This window comes from Cryptomeria japonica, chromosome 1 (genome assembly GCF_030272615.1).
Source record: "Cryptomeria japonica chromosome 1, Sugi_1.0, whole genome shotgun sequence".
In the NCBI taxonomy this organism is placed as follows: Eukaryota; Viridiplantae; Streptophyta; class Pinopsida; order Cupressales; family Cupressaceae; genus Cryptomeria; species Cryptomeria japonica.
The window spans coordinates 552,795,196-552,818,843 of NC_081405.1; the positions used below are offsets into that span (position 1 = coordinate 552,795,196).

At 36.7% G+C, this 23,648-nt stretch overlaps 2 protein-coding genes across 3 annotated transcripts in view; one reads left to right on the forward strand and one right to left on the reverse strand.

Moving 5' to 3' along the window:
* LOC131044886 (rhodanese-like domain-containing protein 6) overlaps nucleotides 1-23,648 on the forward strand; it is a 115,923-nt gene that overhangs the window by 80,022 nt on the left and 12,253 nt on the right. For both annotated transcript variants that reach the window (XM_057978360.2, XM_057978361.2), the window contains exons 4-7: nucleotides 48-321; nucleotides 994-1,075; nucleotides 8,310-8,392; nucleotides 8,488-8,620. In XM_057978360.2, coding sequence (XP_057834343.2) covers nucleotides 48-321; nucleotides 994-1,075; nucleotides 8,310-8,392; nucleotides 8,488-8,620 — 572 coding nt within the window. The remainder of the gene's footprint in view (nucleotides 1-47; nucleotides 322-993; nucleotides 1,076-8,309; nucleotides 8,393-8,487; nucleotides 8,621-23,648) is intronic.
* LOC131875484 (uncharacterized) lies at nucleotides 1,715-3,127 on the reverse strand. Its single transcript, XM_059219917.1, has 2 exons — nucleotides 2,273-3,127; nucleotides 1,715-2,142 (listed from the first exon to the last, which is right to left on the reverse strand). The coding sequence occupies exons 1-2, from the start codon at nucleotides 2,894-2,896 to the stop codon at nucleotides 1,789-1,791; spliced, it is 978 nt and encodes a 325-aa protein (XP_059075900.1). The 5' UTR covers nucleotides 2,897-3,127; the 3' UTR covers nucleotides 1,715-1,788.

Here is a 23,648-nt window from a genome sequence, read left to right on the forward strand (position 1 = left end):
ATTTGTATGTACTATGCAGGATAACTAAAGGCTTAAAAAATTTGCAGGTGGAATGCTTCAGGAAGATTGTGATCTCAACCGATATGATTTAAATAATTCACTTGATTTTTTGGCTTCACAATTAGAATGTGAAACTGGTGATCGCCAACATCATGAGGGATTTGTTCTCTTGGACGCTAGGAATATGTATGAAACAAGAATTGGCAAGTTTCTACCACCAGGACAGGTTCAGACTTTAGTTCCAAAGATTAGACAGTACAGTGATTTGCCTGCTTGGATAGATAGTCATGCAGAGCAGCTATGTGGCAACAACATTCTTATGTAAATATGGACCTTCCCACTCGATTTTGGCATGCTTTTTAGAGAACTTTGCATTTAACAGAATCTTTGCTGATCATATTGCGTCACTTTGAAGGAGTAGTTTCTTTGTCAAACATCTATTAGCTTATGTTTTGAAATTTGAATATTTATTCATTGCTTTTTATGATCATATTCTGGAACTGTAACTATGCTTTGCTGTCTTTGACCTCCAGGTTATTAGACTACAATTATTTAGGTCCTTTTTGTATTCCCATATGCATTTTAGCAGAAATTGATAACAGGCACTCACAAGAACTGCAGTTGGCTTGCTGACCTCCACACACTTTTACAATAATACACATGATTTCCAATGTGACAGTTAGTTCGCTAAAGTTGTTGACAAGTTATAGTTTTTCTTTAACTTCTTGTGGTATTCCAGTTCTCTTGCAAACAATGAATTATTTTCTTGATCTATAGGGCTTAATGAAGTGCCAACTATTAGTGACAATTGACAGTTACATCAATGGAGTATTTGAATATGTTGTTTTTCTTTATTTGATTGTTTCAGGGGTATGTTAAAAAATAAGGAAAAAAGTATGTGTTGTCCAGGAAATATCATTTGCTTTGACACCTTGACTAGTGCAATAGTAAGTTATCCATGTATGTTTTTCTTTAAACTTATCTTGACTACAGGTACTGCACAGGAGGAGTTCGGTGTGAAATGGCATCTGCATATATCAGAATGAAAGGTTCAGGCTATGAAAACGTCTACCAGGTAATTTGGAATTTTTAGAAGTGACTTCAATTTTACATTTATATGAAAGTAAAATCTGAAAATTGTGGTGTAGCATCATTTCATTTAGCATTTTATATTTCGTATTTGGTACCTTAAGATAGTCATCTATATCTTGCACACTAGCTTTCAGATATCTCATAATTCTATATTATAATGCTTAGACATAGTTCAAGAGGAAAACAAGCACACATTTTCACTTTTAATCATTATTAGTTCCTGCCAAAGGCAGGATACTTATGCATCCATTTCTTTTAATTTTTCTATTACTTTAACCAATCATATCACAGAATTAAAAAGTTCAAATGAAATTTCTATTGTCTACATTTATTTTCTATTTTACATAATTATATAAATGCTAGGTTGCCGGTACGGGTTCGGGTTCGAAGAACCCTGTATGCCGGTACGGCAAAATTTTGAAAAGGGGTTCGGGTTCGTTAGTACAAAAACATGTAAATTTTATATATATATATATATATATATCTATATTTTGATATTTGTGAAGCCTATAAGCATGAATTAAAATTTGCATGTCACATAGCATCATATAAACAACAAAACAAACATAAACTTGTAATCATAGCATCATGATCATACCATAATTGATAATAGCATCATATACATCAAGTTTAATAGCAAAATGACAAAATATTCAAGTATCATTGTTTCAACTTTCAACAATATAAACTTAAAGTTTAATCATCAAATGGATCATCTAATTCATCCTCCTCCTCCTCCTCATTGACATTGACATTAGATGAGCCAATGCCACTTGCACTTGCACTATAAGTTGGCTCAATTTCCGAGTCATCAAGTGTCAATGCAAGAAGCTGAGAAGCAGGAGCATCCAAATCAGTATGCTCTGGCTCTATATCCCACATCTTTGTTTCCCCTTGTGTGTAGTCATGTTGTTTGTGTGAAAGAAGACGTAGGTTGGAATGCACATATACTAAATTCTCCACTCTTTTTGAATGCAGCCTATTGCGCTTTACTGAGTGGATGAAAGAGTATGTGCTCCAATTTCTTTCTGAAGCAGATGAACTAGCAACCTATGAAGACAAAGTAAACAATTAAAGTTATACATTAATAAAAATAAAATTACTAGCAACCTATGAAGACAAAGTAAACTATAAATAAACTAAAACTTGTAAATTTAAAATTTCAATTAATTAAACTTACTTGTGATAAAACTTTTATAGCGAGGGGTTGTAGGTGTTGGAAGCATGTGCCATGGAAGTACCACCAGCTATGAGCATCCTTCTTGGATCTATGACGAAGTGCATCAACACTTAAACCATTCCCATTTGCGAATTCTATGAACTCATTTGTAACAACATCTCGCAAATCATCATCGGGATATAGTCTAAGAAATGCTGCCTTGTACCCATCAGATACTTCTAGATCTCTCCATGGTGGAATCCTTCCTGGTTTGTCAAGAAACTGATTGCTATAGCACTTAGGTGTCAAGGCATAGGCAAGAAGGTGCAAAGGAGTGGTCATCTTATTCCACCTCTCTACAATAATTACTTCTAGTTCTTTGAAGAATTTCTCCTGAGGATCATTCTCTTTTTCATTTATAGTGACCTTTATTTTTTCAAGCATTGAGTCAATGCCATCATAAATCTCACCTATGCAAGGCCTATCCATGTCTGTATAGCGAATCATGCTCATGATGGGCTCAGTGATACTTAGGAGATATGTAACAAGATCCCACCATTTCTCATTCAATATTCTATCCCTAATTTTTTCTGCCCTCTCAGTGCTACTTTGCTTCCATACAGTCCAATTGGTGCTGATCACCATATTGCATAGTGCCACTCTAACTTTCACAAGTCGTCTTAAGACGATTGTGTTTGATGCAAAACGGGTCTCAGCAACCTATAACACAAATTAATGCCAAATGATTAAAAAATAAAGCCAAACTTTAAAGAAGAATACACAATATAGCTTACACAATGATATTATTAACATTGAAAATTCAAAAAAATCAGAAAATGTAAAATTAAATTACTATTTCACTTACCTTCAATAGCTCCAAATTCGAATAGGTTCTAAAAATCCCTTGAGATATGTGGTGGTTTGTGATGAACATCTGGATGTCCTCAGCCTTTGCATACGCATCTCTGATCCATTTTATTTTTTGCCCAATCCTTTGTAGCATAAGATTGAGTGAATGTACCGCACAAGGTGTCCAAAAGATGTGATTATAGCGTTGCTCAACCAACAAACCAGCAGCTCTACAATTTTTTGCATTGTCCGTTATGACTTGGACAACATTGCGGGATCCTACAGACTCGATGGCAGAGATGAGAATTTCTGCAATAAATTGGCCATCTTTTATTTGGCCCTCACAATCCACAGTGCTAAAAAACATTGCCCCTTTAGGGGACACCGCTATGACATTGATCAAGGGACGGTTTTTAGCATCTTTCCACCCATTTGAAACAATTGTTACACCTGTCTCAACCCATGAATCCCTTATGGGTTTCAATTCATCTTCAACCCTCTTCACCTCTTTCTCCAATAATGTTCCACGTACCTTCTCATAACCGGGGCCCTTATACCCTCTTGGTGCCTCATTAACACTTTTTATCATTTGCTTCCAATATGGGGAGTGAACAACATTGAATGACAACCCATTTGCATAAATGCACCTTACTATATCTTGGTCAGCATTGTCTCTACTCTCATTTTGGAATGCGGTTTCTAAAGGCCCCTTTGTTCTTTTACGTGTCAAGGGTGGTTCACTTTGAGGTTCATTTGTGGCAAAGAAGGGGTGGTCTTCTACTACAATACTGGGATTAGAAGGGCCTTGCACTCCCTTTGTTTTCTTTGATGTGGTTTGGTTCAATCTACGGGCTTCCCTCTCTTCTACCGCCTCATGCTCCCTAATATATTTCATCACTATCTCATCTGGTATAGGTTTACCATTTTTTCCAGGGCATTTTTTGACGCCTCTTCCTTTTATTCCACACAAATGGCCTACCACCCGAGAATATGAACTATTACGTTCAATATCACATCCATGGCATTTCCAACGGAATCCCCCACCTCCCGGAAGTTGTTTTATAATGTCCACATATTTCCATAAGGGAGAATTTGGATCATTTCTTTGTTTTGCAATTATTTGTTCATTGCCAATAGAGGAAGATGTAGATGGCATTCTAGTTCCTATGGCAAGAAATAAAATAAACATATTCAAAAACAAAAACTAAATAATGAAAAAAAATTCAAGTTTCATGTTTGACAATTTGTGAAACAAAAATAGTTGGAAAAAAATGTTTAAAAACCTACCTCTTGCAGCCAATGGAAGCTTGAAAATGTATGGAAATGATGCTGCAACACTTGTTGAAGCTTCTAAAATCAGTCTTCAACTCCTCCTCTTTGATCTTGGAAGCCAAAATTTGTTCACCCTTTCTTCAACCTACTCTCATAAAAATTTTGTTTGCAACACAAATGAGGTGAAATGAGTCAATAAAATGTTTTAGAAGTCAATTTTAGGTTATAACTTTCACTTTTTACAAGGCAGAATTGAAAAAAAATAAAAATTTGGTTTGTTTTTTGACTTTACGGGCCGCCTAGCCACCCGGGTTCAACTGAGTTCGACTGGGTTTGACCAGGGTCGAACTCACTCTAGGTTTTTCGAACCTTGGTCGAACCTAGGTCAAACCGGACCCGTACCACGGACTCGGTCGAACCCGGACCAGTACTAGGGTGGCCCAGGGGCGAACTCGGTAACCTAGTATAAATGTCATTTTTCTCTCTCTGTTGGTCCATATTGCAAATAGTGGATGTAAAATTCATTTTTTTTTTATATGTTAGATATTACAATTCATTTATTGCAAGATGATTGAACTAATATTTATCATCCCTTTTTTCGTTGGCTTTTTGACATCTGCATTAATTCATCTGCTTCCTTTTTATCACCACAGACCATTCTGAAATGCACCTTACCATACCGAAACTGCAACTCAATTAAATGTGCCTTACAAAAAATGCAATTATTGGAACTATAACTAGTAAGACAATTTTATATTTTTCCCACTACTCCATCTATTACTTTATGGGGGGCACGTTATAGTATGCAGTTGTTTTATTAATTAATCAAATTTTAGAATTACTATATTTTTTTTTAAAACTAAAGAATATATTTTTTTAAAATTTCTTGTTTTTAGATATTTTTTTTAATACGAAAATGTTCTTTTAGTGAGATGTTTATGGTTGCATTTTATAAATGAAAAAAAAAAGTGAAATAGTTTTATTTGTTTAAAGTGTGATTTTATGTTGAATCATTCTTGAAATTTCTTCGAAGTTGAGAGTTAGTTTATGGAAAAGTTGAACTAATGCAATGTTTTGTAAGCATTTTTGTAATATATTATACAACTTTTTTTTTTCGGTTGGTAACCGCTTTTGACTGGAGCTTGGAACCAGTGGGGGTCACATTGGGGGACCCCCTCCCCGTGGTTACAATTTTAATCTGAGGTATTCACACCTCCTTAATTTGTCTCATGCTGCTTCCTCTCCTATCTCCACCTCCGACTGTGCCTCCTATCACCACCACCAACCTCTGTACCACCTTCAAGTGCCGCCGCTTTCACCTACCACCATCTTGTCCTCCCTCGTCTTTTTTTTAATCCGGCCCTCTCACCATTTTTCCTCCCCTCCACCTATCTTCACCATCGCCTTCCTCCAACCTCCATCCTCTGCCTTTTCACCTCTGCGCTCCACCCTCTCATTCTCCTCCTTCAAACACCCCTCTTCCTACCTCAACATCTGCACCACCTATCTCCTCCATCCTCTGTACAGATTCTCCATCTATGTCGACACCAACCTCCGTACAAACTCTTTTCTCCGCATTCTGCACACCAATCTGCCATTGATCCTCTCTGATGCAGTATCCACATAGGTCAACAATGTCCACCGTGGCATGTGGGGCCCGCAACGCCAAACTTCTACTTGCATAATATCTCCAAGCACCTGCACGAGACTTGATCCTGAGTCGCCATATCCATATGGCTTGCAGCTTGCCGCTGCACTGCGAGGAGAACCCTGTAATATATTATACAACTTTGAATTAACATATTTTGGTGGTACTTGTGATTTAATATCTATAATATTTATGCTTGCAATTTTTCAATATGCTATTACTGATATTTACCTTCACTAATAATTTGAATATAGTTTATTTTTGTTTTTAAAATTTGATTAGAAGTGCGATTTCAATTTCTAAAATTTAATTTATTTAAGAATTTACTTATACCTACTTTCAATTACTGTTAATATTGTTGTAATATATTAATTCTATTTTTAGGTACATATTCTTTTAATATTTCAATATCAATTAATAAAAAAAATAGTTTTACTTTTTTAATTTAATTAATTATTAATGATTAATTATTTAAATTATTATTTTTCATTAATCTTTAAACATGAATATATTTTGACTTTACATGTAGTTTGTTCTATATATCACTTCTTATATATTTGTCTTTCTATCTTTCTATCTTTCTATCTCTCTCTCTTTCTCTCTCTCTCTCTCACACACACGCTCTCTCTCTCTCTCTCACACACACACACACACACACCCTCTATCCCTATTCTCCCTCTTTCTATCCCTATCTTTCCCTTTCTATCCCTATATGCCTATCACTCTCTCTTTCTATATCTCTCTATTTCTATCTCTCCCTCCCTCTCTATCTCTCTCTTATATACACACAATCCTTGTTTCTCATTCTATCTTTTCCCCTCTCTATCCTTTACTCTATACCTCTCTCTCTAAATTGCTTGTCTTTGTCACCTTCTTTCTCTCTTACTCTTTCCCCCTTTATCTCTATCTCCCTATCTATCCCTTATCGCCTCTCTCTCTTCATGTCTACCTCTACCTTCCTCTCTCCTCTCTTTCTATTTATCCCTCTCCATCTTCCTATACCTCTATATCTATATCTCTTTGCATCTCTATCTCTATATCTACATATTCCCTCCTACATCTCTCTTATCTCTATCTTTGCATCTTTCTCTACCCCAATATTACTCCCTCTCTCTACCTCTCTCTATATCACTTCCTATCTTTCCACTCTAACATATCTCTCTCTCTCTCTCTATTCCTCCTCCTATGCCCCCTTCTTTTCCTTCTCTATATCTAGGTCCATCTCCATCTCCATCTCCATCTGTATATCCGTACCCCCCTCTCTCTCACTCTTCCCCCCTCTATCTCTCCTCCTTTCTATCCGCTCCATCTCCATCTCCATCTCCATCTGTATATCCGTACCCCTCTCTCTCTCACTCTTCCCCCCTCTATCTCTCCTCCTTTCTATCCATCTCTTCTCTCCCTCTCTCTTTAATGCAAACATAATATGAGCTTATTGGTAATGGAGCCTAATTATGTTTCTAATTCAAATGACCTACCAATTGATGTCACGTACTACACAAAATGTATATGAAAAATAGACCAAACTTTTCCCCATTTAAACTTTCATAACTCTTTGGCGCACCCATTGCACACCAAGGTGCAATTGCTAGTATTAAATTCTTGAATGAAATGTTCAATGTTATATATGAATTTTGGTTTTAGTGTATTTTAGTATTGTTAGACAAATGTACAAAAACAATCAAATTTATTATAATAGAACAATTTTACTTTATTATTTTTGAATATCTATCTTGAACTCTTTTTATGCAAATATCTACAATGTCACAATATTTTTCAGATTATTTTATTTTTAATAATAATTCTAGCATGTAAGTAAATGGGTTTTCTATAAAAAAAAACATCATACCAAATACTTTTTTGTTTTTTACCCTACACTAACCATACTATTGGCAGGAACTTGACTCTTTGTGACTCTTGTTATTGTATGTTTACCACTGTTTCTGGAGCTATACTAAATTTAGAACTTCTAATAGATATTAGCATCTCTAAATTTCTGATATCATGGCTTGTGAAAAATGCATTGTAGACCTGCATTCTTGATAAGAAATTCATATTTATAAAAACATTACACAAATATTTATTACTTGTAAGATGGTTTGACTTTCAGTCAATATTTTTTCCACTTCTAATCAAGTTTTTAGTACTACTTCCAGAGAAATAAGTTTTCAACTCATCCAAGCACGAATTTTAATTCTTGCAGTGAACATTCAGCTAGAATTGCTATGTAGTACTTAATTTCACGTCTATCACATGTTTACTCTTAAATCAATTTTTCTTTCCTGGTAGTTATCTGGTGGTATTCAGCGATACTTAGAGGCATATCCCAATGGGGGGTTCTTCAAAGGAAAAAATTTTGTTTTTGATCCCAGGTATGCACATCTTTTCTTGTTCATTGATGCTTTATATCTGGTGGTTTTGTACATATACATTTTGCAGACATTTTATTTTGGACACTTTCCTGCAGGATTTCAGTTGGGAGTACTGATATGAGAGTTATTGGTTCATGCTTACTTTGTGGTGAATCTTTTGACGATTACTCTTCACGCAGTCGATGTTCTTATTGCCGTATGTTAGTCCTGGTCTGCAATACATGCCAGGTTTGAAACATATTCAATACAGTAATGTTTACATTTCTTTATTACATCATATGTAGCTGAGGTTTTTTCTACTCAACACTTGTTTAAGGTAATTGAATGATGTTTTTGAGTCGAATTAAAGCTACTTTGGTTATTTTGGGACATTAATCTTTCCCTTTCCTTTTTTCTTTCCTCAAATGCATGGCATTGAAAACCACAAAGCTATTTTTTTATTTACACCATTTTTCAACAGACAATTGAGAAATTACGAGTAGTTTATCATGATATGTGCATGAAATGCAAACTGTTTGTGCTTGCACACTAAGGGATCTTTTTGGCTTGGGAATGGTATACTCCAGATGTTCATAGAGTTCTGATGGACCTACCGCCTGTTAATTGCTGTGGCATGTGAGTTGGAGATGAAGAAGGTAATCATGACCCACAAGTGATTGTGTGTGATTTACGTGACAAACACAAATGGAAAGCAAATATTATGCAGTGCTGAATGGAAACGTATGATATGACCTACAATGCAAGATGCAGGGACCTACTCTGGTGCAATTAGGTCCTAGGTAGTGAAGGTTGTCACTTCATACCAAGAAACTTTTCAGGCTATGGGGAGTAATCATCCATCCAACTGCACTCTTGAATATCTGTCACAAGCTGAAACGCTGGTTAGTTTCACCAGGTTACACTAAAGATGAGGTTTAAACCTCTGATCTAAGGTTTTGGAATTGCTTGGGAGGCTTCCTTGATATGGGGGCAAGTCAGTGAGTTGATTATTGACCCTCCCAATTATGAGTAGGGCTCTACAGTGTGTAAACTATGTTCTTTAATTATTCAAAACTGAAATAAAACACAAAGCGTGATACTTGCATATGCTTTTTTGTGGCAAAGTAGATGCTATCTTGACACTTGAGTACTTGCATGACATAATTGATCCTAAACTTGCAAGAGATTGCATGAGTCTAAAATTAACTAGTGAGCAATGTGAATATTTATTTTAATAAAGAAAAGAAAACGTTCTATGCCTAAGAAATTCAGGAACAACATGACACAATAGAAATGTGTTTAGTGTTGATGCTTCTAAAAACAATAGGTATTATCCAACATAGGACAAGCCCCAGAAATAAAATTCAAACTCAAAATATATATGTTCGAGCAATGCTTCTCTAAATTCTGGGACACAGTGATGGGTTTTGGGATCAGAAAATTTCTCTTAAATTTTGAAGAGGATGGCTACATGTAAATAAATATATATTTAAAATTACCATTGCTTAAAAACAATTAACAAAATTCAATAATAAATACAGAATTGAGAACACATTATACAACTGATAATTATAACAATGTCAATTGTAAAATTCATAGGTGTTGTCATTTGAATTGCATAAATATGATAAATAAAACATGGTTTATATTTTATATCATGGTAGCTGATAGCATTATAAAGTTTCAATGTAAAATGTACAAATAAGCTGAAACTCCCAACTACAGTCTACAAGCGACAAACATCAAAATGATATGGGAAGGCCAAGAAAACATATTCATAGCTACTTTTTGTTCGAGCAACAAGCACAAATATCAGAGACATTATAGTCAATGAGATGTTTTGGAAACTCCTCATCACTAGAACTATTGGAATGAATTGTATCCCCATCCGGCAAAGTGAGCCCATCCAACCCATCTGCACCTCATGCTCCTCATCAACTTGTTGCAGGTCCTCGGGCTATACATTTCACTTTGTCACTGGGCTTTTCTTGTACTAGGGTGTTTTGTGGTTGAGGAGAGGCATTTTGTGTAACATTAAGCCTTTCCATTCTCACAGAGGTAAGCCTTTCCTTTTTTGAGAGTGGGTAAAACTATGTGTGGACCAGCTCCTTTCAGCAGTAGAGGAACTAGAAACCTATAAGGGAAGATGAATAGCAAGTTTGCACAACAATTCTGGAGATCCATAGATTTGCCCCTAAATAACTAATTTCTCTTATGCTGAAGTGTGCATGTCAATCCTTACTGTAAGTCTTGTAGCCATCTAGTTCAATAAACTTGAACCACTCAACTTTGACCATTGAAGCTTCCTCTGAACCATACAATTTCTTAAAGGTCTTCACGAGGCCTTCACTCACTTTGTTGTCATCAATGGAAAGAAATTTGCTAGGTCTAGCCATGTGCCAATTTAGATTCAAAGCTTATGTAGGCCTGTGTAGAGGGGTGTTCAACTTTTCCCACCTTTTGGATGATGAGATGAATATGTTCATCGTAGGACTCTAGTATGGGGTCTCTCACAAATTTTGGCCTTCGTCTGGCCAAGCATTTTATCAATGCAGTTGTATATTTTCTCAAGAGTAGAACTCTTAGAATACCCAAATCCAATTATAGTGAAATTGAGAGGTACAAAAGAAGTGATTTATCTCACATTTGATCAAAAACTATAAGTAACTATAGTCTTCTTCCGTTTCCCCTACTTTGTTTGACATTTTAACTCCTTCCACCTTTTCCATTCACATGTCCTAATCATGAGCTGCAAGGTCTCTTGCAACTCATATATATTCTCTCGTAAAATAAAGTAAGAAGTAAATCAGGCCTCAACTAGTTTTAGGAAAATCCTTCCTCGCAAATTTTTAAAACAATACCAATGAGATGTGGTGGTTGCAAATGAACATTTGCACCGCCCATCCATTTAGTACCACTTTTATTTTTTTAGTTTTCAAGTGAAATGTTCATAGCTGAAAGGGAAGATATGACAAATTCCTACTTAATGCAATAAGGAATACAATGCAAATTAACTAATCTACAATAATTTCTGGCAAGTGAAATCCAGAACTCAAGCATACTTAAATTTATTAGTTCTTCAAAACTGGTTACAATAAACTCATAAGTTACAGTGCTTCACAAGAGATCTAACATTGAATCTAGAGAAAATTCAGCAGCATAAACCTGAATAAAATTGACCATACAATCTCCATCTGAAGTCCTTAATATATAAGCCAAGAAAACCCAGGAAACCATAAATGATATACCAAAACAATGAGCCAATATGTAGGCTGATTGGTTCAATTTCAATTCATGCACCTCTCTTTAAGTGTAACTCCTTCAAGATTGGAATGCAACTACTTTATTGATTGGTTGACCCCAAGACCAAGAGGGGTCTAAGAAACTCCCAAGCACTTGATGTAGGTGCAATAATTTTTGTTACATTGCGAATAATAGCTGGACAAAGATGTTAATCATATTCAACATGGTAATCCCATATTCAGTGACTTCTTACAACCCTCAAATGACCAATGACACAACGCAAATTGTGCCAACAATTAAGTCTCAAGATCCTATGCAAGTGGAATGCCCTTTTCCATGTGGGCACACTATCTATGTTATTATATAAATATTAAATAATTGATCTCAACCTAGGACTTGCAAGGTGTGCAATGATTAGTCCCCTGGTCCTAACAATCTCCCACTTGTATATTTTGAAAGAATAATAAGGGGTTTTAATGAGGTGAATTGATTGCTTGAAGTTGATAATGATAACCATTTCACACTATATAAACATTTCTGTGTTCACGGGCTTTGTTAGTGCATCTGCAACATTCATAGAAATATCCAACTTCTCGACCATAACCCTCATGTTTGTTGGCTCTCAAAGCTGCATTCTCCCAAAACCAGCCAAACCTAAGCACCAAGGAAAGTCAACTTAAGCAATCAGACTTGCAACTCATGATCAGGCAAGGACAACTTTGGACCAATTCATGAGAGAGGTTACAAGCAATTAAAGATAAATACAAAAAACCATGCCTTTGCTCTAGGAAGCTCCAAAGACAGTAACTTAGCCTCGGTGCTGGTTTACAATGTAACATCAACTAAGCAGATAACAACAAGACTTATGCATGCAATTTGAAGATAACACTAAGCTGTATCACTTGATATAAATTTGCTTAAACTTAACTTACACATGCATAATTTGAAAAGCATTGTCTTATAGCTCTCTGAAATGTATAATCAACCACATGCTCTCTAAGATTTGTCACAATTATAAAGTGGGGCCATTAGAGAAGGCAGAACCTAAACTACTACTACACTAATAGGGAACAAGATAAGGTAAGAAGTAAGATGATTGATTTTGATTTGGATGAGGAGCCTTGAACTACTCTTGGCTGGAGCCTATCTATTGGCAATATAGTCTGAAACATACAACAAGAGATGGATATTTGCAATAAACTAACTAAGAAACTTGACATATAGGCATGTGCATTTAAGAAACAAGGGATTTTGCATCTGAACATATGTCACAATTGTAGTCGGCAGTCTTGCCATGGTCAATAAATAATTTTTTGTTAAATAATAATTGGCCATGTAATGACATTGTTTCCGAGAGGTTGTTGGTAGTTGCTAACAGTTTTTACTCTAAACCAACCACTAGGTGCTATAAATACTTCATGGTTGTCTTGGAAACTATTACTATCGATTGTACACATTACACATTTTGGAATAAAATGGCATTTCCTTTTAGCTATGTTCTGATGTTATTTATTGTGATGTTATGTTCTTATGTTACTTACCGTATGATATGAATGTCATTTATTGTTTACTCTGCATAATATAATTTGCATTACCTTCGAAAGTAAACATTTTGGCGCCATTGCTGATATGAACCTAGAGATCTAAGCCACAGAGAGGCACTATGGCAACAAGTAGTTTGGCAGTGTAATGGGCTGGCTGTTTGAACAAGTAGTATTGGTATCGGACACTATTGAAGAGGAAGACACACCAGAGGACCGATTGACGCAGGATCTGGTACACTTGTGGGATGTATCCGTTGATCAGTATGTTCAAAGGGAAGCTCTCGAAAGAGTGGTCCTTGAGATCATCATCCATGACGAACTACCGCAAACATAATGGTGTGTGAATCACCACCACAAACACAATGGTGCGCGAATCACTACCACAATAATATTAGCGTCCAAGTGCAGACAGGCTTACAAAATTTCAAAAGGATGATTAGGAACTGATATAGGGTTGCTTGGAATTTGGACTATCAAGAGAAAGGCTGAAGAAATAACTAAAATTAAACCTAAACATGCTACAAGCATGGAGACCAAATTGAGTGCAATACATAGAGTGAAATAATAAAGTAGGCAATTTTTGACTCAACAAACATGTCATAGGTGAGGAGTTCATGTGAGGGGTATCTTTGACTAGTCCAGGTCCACCTTGGAATTTGAGCACTCCATTTGCATGTGGATGCATGTTAATGCATTTGGTTGTCATGATGGTGCATGTTGGAGAGGGCCACCCTTGGCTATTTTTAGTTGGATGGAGTTACATTTGACCATGATCGAAGTCCTTGATTTGGGCACCATATTTGGATGTATTATTTATGGTGGGAGTTACAGTTTTACCAAGAGTGAACTCCTCTTGATTTTGGTGCCACACTTGGAGGGAATTACATAAAAAATCAAGTTTGGATTGAATAAGATTAGCTTTGATAGCATTGTTTTGTAGGTTGAAGGTGAGGTGAAATTCTATCACTGTTTGCAAGTTTTGGCAGCCCAGAGTGAGTCTATAAGGTGTTGGTTGTCAGTTGTGTTATGATAGTTCTTGCAAGTTGAAAAGTGGATTTTGTAAAGGAAAACTCGTTTGAAATTTCCCCAGATCTGTGTAATCTTTCTCATGTTATTGAATAATAAAATCAGTAGTGCTCTTGTTCTTATCTTGTAATGTTTGATTGAAGTCCCACGTGTATGTGGTTCATAGAGAAAATCAGTTTTGAAATTTGAATTCATGATCATTTCATATTGTGTTGAATTTGCTTAATCTTTGTATTCAGTTGGCAGGGCTGCAGGAGAAGGTTGTCATTCATTTGGCTTCCGTTCATTGACTGGGAAATCAAACAAAGAATGTAAGCAAAAAAATGATTGTCAAGAGGAAGCTGATGGGAGATGAAGAATATGAACATGGAAAACTACCCTTCCACATATGGTTCACAATTCTATTTTGCATTCTCTCTTGGTGTTTTCCCTATGAACTGTTGGTAGAATAATGACTGTAAATTTATGTTCCTCTCTCTTCTATGCATAGAGATTATTGCTATCCTTCAATTCGAGAAATATTGGAGTTTTGCATTGAGGTGGCTTGAGTTCCTTGATGCTCTCAATCACCAAAAAACCATTTAGCATATTCTTCTTTGGAGGAAGACACCTATTTAAGACATTGACCTCCATGTATGAGTTTTCTATGTTAGTTCTCTCTATGAAATTCTAGACAGCCTGTTGTTGAAGATATAGCTGCGATAGACATCATCAATGCAATGTTCCTTATTTATTTCTTCTGGTATCGGTTCATTAGCTTCTGTTCTTTTCTTGCCTTGTTTGCATTGGTGGCTGTCGGTGACTCGTCATGTTGCTGCGGCTGTCGGTGAAGGTGATGTGGCTGTCAGTTCATGTGGCTGTCGGTGTATATGAGGCTGTTGGTGCAGATGTAACTGTCCGTGCCTTTCCCTCTCTCGTCATGTGCCTCTTCACTGGAAATCCCGATATGTTATATTTATCATTCTTCCTTGTCAAGTTCTCTCTTCTTCGGCAGTTTTGATAGATTCATGATCGGCTTCTCTCATTCATCAAAATAGTGTGATTGTGTATGTCAGATCAAAGATATTATGTGTTCCTTCTGCATTCAGAGTTTTCAGTCATATGAAGATTTTTAGATTGTATGTGAGATGTATCATTTGAGTTCATTCTTATGATTGATTTGTAGAGAATCAAACTCATATTATTGTGATTGATAGTAATCTGAGACTATCATCAGTTGTATTCTTTTTCTAAGATATAATAAAGTTCATTTTTGAGTGGGCTGGGTTTTTCACCCTCAGGTGGAGGGTTTTCCCAAGATAAGGGCTTGTGTATTTGTGTTTCATTCTTTAATTTTTGTTCTCAGTTTTTCTATATCTTGGTTCAAATTTTAACATGGTTTCAGAGCGGGTCTAGAAGATCGATCTAGAACCAGAATTTTTAAGTTCTTTATTTCTTTCAGTTGTTTGCCTAAGTCATTCATTATGGTGAACGGATTAAAGTAGAAGATAGACTAGATGGTTCGTCAAATTTCTCTTCTTGGAATTCTAATCACTCTAGAAGAGAATGATCTCCTTGACTATGTCTTGAAAGATGTAGAAGAACCTTTTGCTGATATAGAGAAAGTTCAACGGAGAAAGAATAAGACCATGGCTAAGAAAATTCTGATTGATTCTGTTAAGGATCATCTGGTGCCTATTATCTCTAAGTTGGATTCAGCTAAGGAAATGTTTCAGACTCTGAAGGATCTTTATGAATTCAACAATACCAGCAGAGCTTTAGCCCTGAGGCGTCAACTGCTGCATGTGAAAATGTCTAGAGGAGAATTTGTTACTTCTTATTTCATGAAGATTTCTGAGTTAAAAGATCAGCTCAGTGCAATTGGAGATACTTTTGCTGATAAAGACTTGGTTATGTTAGCTATGAATAGACTTCCCATCTCCTGGGTGTTGACGTGTTTTTTATGACTACGTCGAACACAGAATAAAGTTGCCTAACGGTCACTTCACTCTCTCTTGATCAAAGTACGATTGCATGCTAAGATTGCAAGAAGTTCAAACAATCGACTCCAAGGTTCCTTTATGCTACGGACGTGACTCAGTTGGCTGATGTGATTGCTGGTAATCCAAGGGGCCTTACGTTTGCATCATTCTTTCACTTCTTTGTTGTGGTTGGAGCTCCATCATCGGATATGGCAATTCTGCGATGTTGCTGCTTCGAACAGACTAAAATGAACTGAAAGTAAAAGGGAAAGGGTTCAGAAGGATCTAAATCTACTCCTAAGGGCAGTGATAACAATGAATAGTGCTTTGGTGGACAAATTCCAAATAAACCAAGCTCTGTTTCGCCAAGATCAACTACAACTCCGCAAGAATCGGTGCAATCTTCCGGGGATGCTAGAGGATTTTCAAATCGAGAAAGTACATTTGAATACCCAAAAACGGCGCAATCCAAACGACTATCCACAATCGAACTTAGCACAAATTTAGGGGGCTTAGACTAACTTTACACTGCAACTTACAATCAACAAGATGCAAAAAGTATGAACCATGGAAATTCATTAGACGCCATTACATTCTCCATTGAAACCAAAGCACTTTACTATTTCTAATCCAAGTGAGGAAGGTGAAATCACGTAAGCTTTGAAAAAATAATTTAAGTGGACACCATCAGAGAACAATGTTTCACTATTATTATCTCAAAACTTATCGCAACAATTTCATACAAGGCTCCCTCCTGTTACAAATGAGGGGGGTCACCCCTTTATATAGGCCTCAAGCCATGATTACATGCAAACCTGTTGACGTGTATTTTGTACACTATCAAACACAGAATAAAATACCTAAAGGTACCTTATCCTCTCTTGAGTAAAGCCTCTGATTGCTGAAGATGTCGCGAAAAAGGATCAATCGGGATGACTCCAAGGTTCTTCGATGTAGGGTCTCTACGTGTGGATATGCTCTCTGTGGTATGATGTGATTTGCTGGAATCACAAGGGGACTTACATTTGATGATTGAACGTCTGATCTGCTTTGAATATTGCTGGAACATAGGCTCTTACTAGCTTTGATTTGAAAAAAGGAAAAAAGACGAGGGCGAGGAAAGGATCTAATTCTAATACTAAGAATGTAGGAGCAATGAATGATCTTTGATGAAATTCTAACTAAGTCTTGTTTTGACATCCCAGGACCATCTCCACAAGGTTAGTGCGATCTTCGAAGGAAAGCTTTATGATGTTCAAATCATCACTGCAGGCATAGACACCATCAGGTTGATGCATATCAATGAAGAAGCGACAATTGAAGTTAAGCTTAAGTTGAATGATTCTAGTTGACTACGCAAGGCAAGTCTGCAATCAACAAATCGCTAGTAGTATGGATATACGAATTTCACCATCAATCAAGCACATTTCTTCCACTCATCTAATAACATGAAATCAAATATGAGAAGTATAAAGACCATGCAAATTGTCGAATCGACCCATAAATTTCACCATTTCTTCAATGAAGTTACAAGTCTTTTACAACAACATCTTGGCAACAATCTTTGCCTTTTCTCTCTCTATCTTCTAACTGCTTCCAACTATATTCTAACTGCTTCCAACTATATTCTAACTTCCTTTACAAAATGAAATGCCAGGGCTTATATAGTGCCCTCAATACAATTCGATGGCTTAGATCAATTCGAGATCAATGGCCAAGATTCAACAATGAAAACCCTAATTAGGGTTTGTTACAACCATTACATAACATTTAATGCTTGACCAATGATAAAATTGTATTGCTTGGACACATGTCCTCTCTAGAAAATTCCACCAATGGATAGCTGGGGTAGTGTTGACGTGTATTTTGTACACAGCCTAACACAGAATAAAATACCTAAGGGTATCTTATCCTTCTTTGAGAAAAAGTCTCTAACTGCTGAAGATTCGCGTAAAGGATCAGTTAGGTAGACTCCAAGGTTCTTTGATGTAGGGTCTCTACGTGTGGACAAGCTCCAGTGGTATGATGTGATTTGCTGGGATCACAAGGGGACTTACATGTGATGATTGAACTTCCGATCTGCTTTGCTGGACACAGGCTCTTACTAACTTAGATTTGAAAAATGAAAAAAGGATAAGGGCGAAGAGAGGATCTAATCCTAATACTAAGAATGTAGGAGCAATGATTTGATTTTTGATGAAACTCCAACTAGATCTTGTTTTGACATCAATGGAACATCTACACAAGACTAGTGCGATCTTCTAAGGGAAGCTTTATGATGTTCAAATCATCACCGCAGGCATAGATACCATCCAAGTTGATGCATATCAATGAAGAGGCAACAAATTGAAATTGAGCTTAGGCTGAATGATCTAGTTGACTACGCAAGGCAAGTTTGCAATCAACAAACTGCTAGTAGTATGGATGTACGAATTCCACCATTAATCAATCGCATTTCCTCCATTCATCTAATCATTTACCATCTAGGATTGAAGACTCAACAAGAAACCATGCAAATTGCAAGAAAACGACATATTTCACCATTACTTCAATGAAAATGGAATTTGTTTACAATTAATGGCAACAATTTCTTGCCTTGTCCTCCTATTCTACTCTAATTACTATTCTATCAACTATATTCTAACTCTTCCAACTATTTACATGCTATCTCTAACTTATTGCTCATTATTGCTAACTAGCCTTTACAAATGAAATGCCTGGGCTTATATAGTGCCCACAATACAATTTGATGGCTTAGATCAATTCAAGATCAATGGCCAAGATTTTACAATGAAAACCCTAATTAGGGTTTGTTACAACCATTACATAACATTTAATGCTTGACCAATGATAAAATTGTATTGCTTGGACACATGTCCTCTCTAGAAAAATCGACCAATGGATAGCTGGGGTAGGTACATCGGAGTTTGTGCCACCTTCCATGAGTTAAATACATTGAATCTGGACATGCTGAGGTGGACCACACTGACTGGAGGAGTGATGACTAGGATGCCACCTCATCTGACACTTGTAGCTTGCTAGATATTCAATTTGATGTCGTTGAGAGGCTATCTTTAATTAACTCTTGTTCTAACTCCTTTTGTCCTTGATGTGCAAGACGATGATGTACCTTGCCTTGGAACGCTGGATTGAAAGGGGTTGCCCATGTCCTTACTTGATCGTCCTGGCGAAGACCGTCCTAGCGAAGATCGTCTTGGATCCGGCTTGATTTTCCTTGAAGAGATCTCCATTTGATGCCTACACAACATTTCAAAATTAGTACCATGATTTTGCAATACATAAACATAGATTAGATTAAAGATTAATTTTAGGAAACTTCATGATAAGTCTCTGAGTTATCATTTCCTAAATATGATTGAGCTACTGGAAATTCAAAATTTCAAAATTCAAAATTTCAAGATTGAGGGCTATGACGATCAACAATCAAAATCAAAATAATAAATCCATATCGCCATACCTCACTTGAGAGCTAACTCTAGAAATAAAGGAATTCGCCTAGGCAAAATTTGAAATAAGATGGTCTTCAACGTGATCTCCCTTCAAAATATCAATTTCACCACCTTTTGATATGTCCCCGATGTGATCTTCAAGCCTGGGCAAATTCGCTCAAATGAAAACTTTAAGTTCGCACCACCTTGCTTGGAATGAAATTCGCTCCACCTTGGATATCAATTCGCACTTCTTCCTTTGATCGCATATGAGATGAAAATGATAATGTGAAAATAATGATTTTCACCTCCCCTTTATAGGTGCTTTTCACCATTCACCCAAGGCCGACTTTTGTGAAATAAAGCAATTTAAATGATTTTTTGATAAATAACAAGGCCGACTTTTATAAACCAAGCGCTCCCTTTGATTTTTTTATTTATTAATTAATTATTAATTATTAAATGCCATCGTTCTAAATTAATTTAATCAAATTCGATTTTCACAAGGCAAAAAATAATTAATAATATCAAGTGCAATATTTAAATGCCATTTAATTGAATTTTCAAAACATATCGAATTTTAGCATTTAAAATAAATTCAAAAAAACTTGTTTGAACGCCAAATTTTGAAGATGAAAGATACGTACCTCATCACCCTGGTCCCTGACTGAGGGACAGGAGTGATCCATCAATTTGGCCTTGATCCTTGCATTTTTGACGTCCAAAATCTTGATCCTTACGTTCAAATCGGCATTTTAGCTGGGTCCTTCAAGTTTGATTGACTTGTTTGTGCGAAGGAATGTCTTTAAGATGTGATATCGCCCTGGTCCCTTGGAGAGGGACAGGAGCGATCCTAATGTTTTCACTTGAAATTCTCCATTTGGATATCAACTTTTCCTCGTATGGTGAATAATAACCTTGCTTGTTCATTCCATGCATTGTTCCACTTGATTTTCACAAGGCATTTTGATGTTTAAAGGATCATCGCCCTTGTCCCTTGGAGAGGGAGAGGAGCGATCCTTGTCTTTTCTCCATTTTAAGCTCAAACTGGTAATATTTAATGTCTATCTCCCTTTGTATCACCTTCCAAATGATGTTTAAAATCTTGTGCAACCTTATTTCAACGTGATCTTTAAAGGATATCATGTGTTTTGGCAAATATCGCCCTGGTCCCTTGCTGAGGGACAGGAGCGATCCTAGTGTCCTGGCTCAAATTTGCAAACATTTGATCTTCGTTCTTCGTTCATTGTCTTCCAAAGGACGTCCTTAACTTCGCCTACCCTTGCCTTGTCATGATTTTGAAGGAACATGGGTATTTTAATGAAAATCGCTTTGGTCCTTGTCCAAAGGACAGGAGCGATATAAGTTCTTTAGCTCAAATGATAGCCTTTTGACGTTCAAAACCTTTGTATATCATCTTTTCAAGACACCTTAGACCTTGTATGACCTCGCAAAACCTTGACTTAACGTAATTTTTTGAGAGATTTGGCCAATATGATCAATATCGCTCTGGTCCCTTGGAGAGGGACAGGAGCGAATTTCAAGATTTTGAGCTTGTCTTTGCCTTCTTCAACTTGCCATTGCTATCATCGTGTAAAATGAAGTCTCTCGATCCTCCTTGGTCACTTGATATGTGTTAAACCTTCAAAGTCTAGGCCTTTATAAGAATTTCGCTCTGGTCCCTTCCTGAGGGACAGGAGCGAATTAGATGTCTTGGTGCAAATTCTTCATCTTTGGCAATTTTTGATGCTTTGTTCTTCAATGAGATGCCTTAAAACGTCCACGCCACCCTTCACCTTGACTTGGAGTGATTGAACTTGGAGGAAAAGGCAATATAATCATTATATCGCCCTGGTCCCTTGGAGAGGGACAGGAGCGAATTTGTACTGGTAGTCTCCATCACACTTCGCCAACTTCCAAATTTATCTTCAACGGTCTCGTAATGTCCCCTTTCATTCGTCCATGCCTTGGAATTCATTGTAACTTGGCAAGAAATTTGTCTAGGACAAAAATCGCTCTGGTCCCTGCCTGAGGGACAGGAGCGAACTTGGGCATTTGGGTCCCTTGTTGACGTTTAATAATCTTCAATTTGTCTTCAATGGGTTCAATTCATCTCCTTTCTTGCCTTCAAACATAAAACTTGCTTGATCTTTGCCCAGATCGTACCTTATGAAGAATTTCGCTCTGGTCCTTCAGTGAGGGACAGGAGCGAATTTGACCCTCTAGGCAAAAACTTCATCATTTCGTTCTTCACCATGCCTTTGATGTCTCGATTCGTCCAAACAAGGTCAGGAATGGCTCAACTAAGCATTTTCGCTCTGGTCCCTTGGTGAGGGACACGAGCGATTCGCCTTGGTCCCTTGGAGAGGGAGACGAGCGAAATTTGACTTTTCGCACTCTCTATCAGGATAATTTTTTATGGAATATAACATTTAAGTATAAGTGACATTTCCTTCTATGTTTCTTCTTTCTTATACTTTAAGTTATATTCCATATATACTTTCAGGATGTTTGAGAGTGGTTTCAGACCTCCAGGAGTTATATTGCAAAATCTAGTTTTTGGAGGTTTTTTCAGTTTCCAGACTTAGTCAAATTCAGGATCAGGGCATTCCAGACTTAGCCAAATTTCAGGATCAGGACCTCACTCAAGCCGGACTTGCTACCCTATTGATCTCCCCGACAGCACTCAAAATGCAAAGGCTAGCTAACAAAACCCTAAAAAAACCTAGAAAACAAACCCTAAAAAGCAAAAAACATGGGTCCCCATTTGCAATGGGGCGATGTGTGAAAACGTCACAACAGGTAGGTACATCGGAGTTTGTGCCACCTTCCATGAGTTAGGTACATTGAATCTGGAAATGCTGAGGTGGACCACACTGACTGGAGAAGTGATGACTAGGATGCCACCTCATCTGACACTTGTAACTTGGTAAATATTCAACTTGATGTTGTTGAGAAGCTAGCTTTAATTAATTCATCTGGTACTATCTGCTTCTTCAACGAACCCTTGTTCTAACTTCTTGTGTCCTTGATGTGCAGGATGATTGATGTACCTCGCCTTGGAATACTGGATTGGAGAAGTCGCCCTTGATGACGTTAGTCCAAAGAAGGTCGTCCTTGTCGATGCTAGACTGGAGGAGGTCGCCCTTGTCCTTGCTTGATCGTCTTTGGAGGAGACCGTCCTTGATCTGGCTTGATTTTACAACTCCGGGATCTCCATTTGATGCCTACACAAAATATTAAAGTTAGTCTTTTGAGCATCAAACCTCAAAGCATGAAATTTAAGACCTTTCAACGGTAAAACTTAAGATATTAATTTGAAAAAGTCATGATAAATCAAGAACTACACATTTTCAAATTAATAATGAATGGAATTTGGATCTTCAAGACTTAGACTTTACAAAATTGCAATGGGATCATAATAAGTCTTGAATAAGAACTTCAAAAAATGATTCTTCATACCTTCCCTTTGAGTATTTAAGTACAAAACCTTGAAAAATGAAGGAAGAGGACCGGATTTTGTTGGGCAAGATTTATAGTCCTTCCTTGGATGAAGTATGCCTCCTCTAGTTTGAAAAAGAATAAACTCCACTAGCCTCTTCAAAAATCTGGAAATTTGCCTTCAAATGTCTTCAAAAAGTCTGGAAATTATCCTCCAATCTAGCTAGAAATTCGCCTCTCCAATAGCTTTCAAGATGAATTTCGCCCTCCACTAGCTTCTTCCACACTTAGTAGAAATTCGCTCCACTCCTCTGGATTTCGCTCCTCAAATTGCTCTCCAATTTCGCACTTGAAAGGATGATTGAATGATTTGAATTGTGAAACAACACCTCCAATATATAGAGCGCTCACCTTCTACATCTCTCCATAGGCCGACTTGGCAAAATAGGCCAAAAAATAAATAAATTTGCAAAAACAAGAGGCCGACCTAATAAAATAATAAAACATGATACCTCAAGCGCCCCATTTTCAATTTTAATTTAATAAAAATTAATTTTAAATGCCTTCACAATAAAAGTTCGATTTTTTTTTTTTTTAATGCCTAAAATCAATT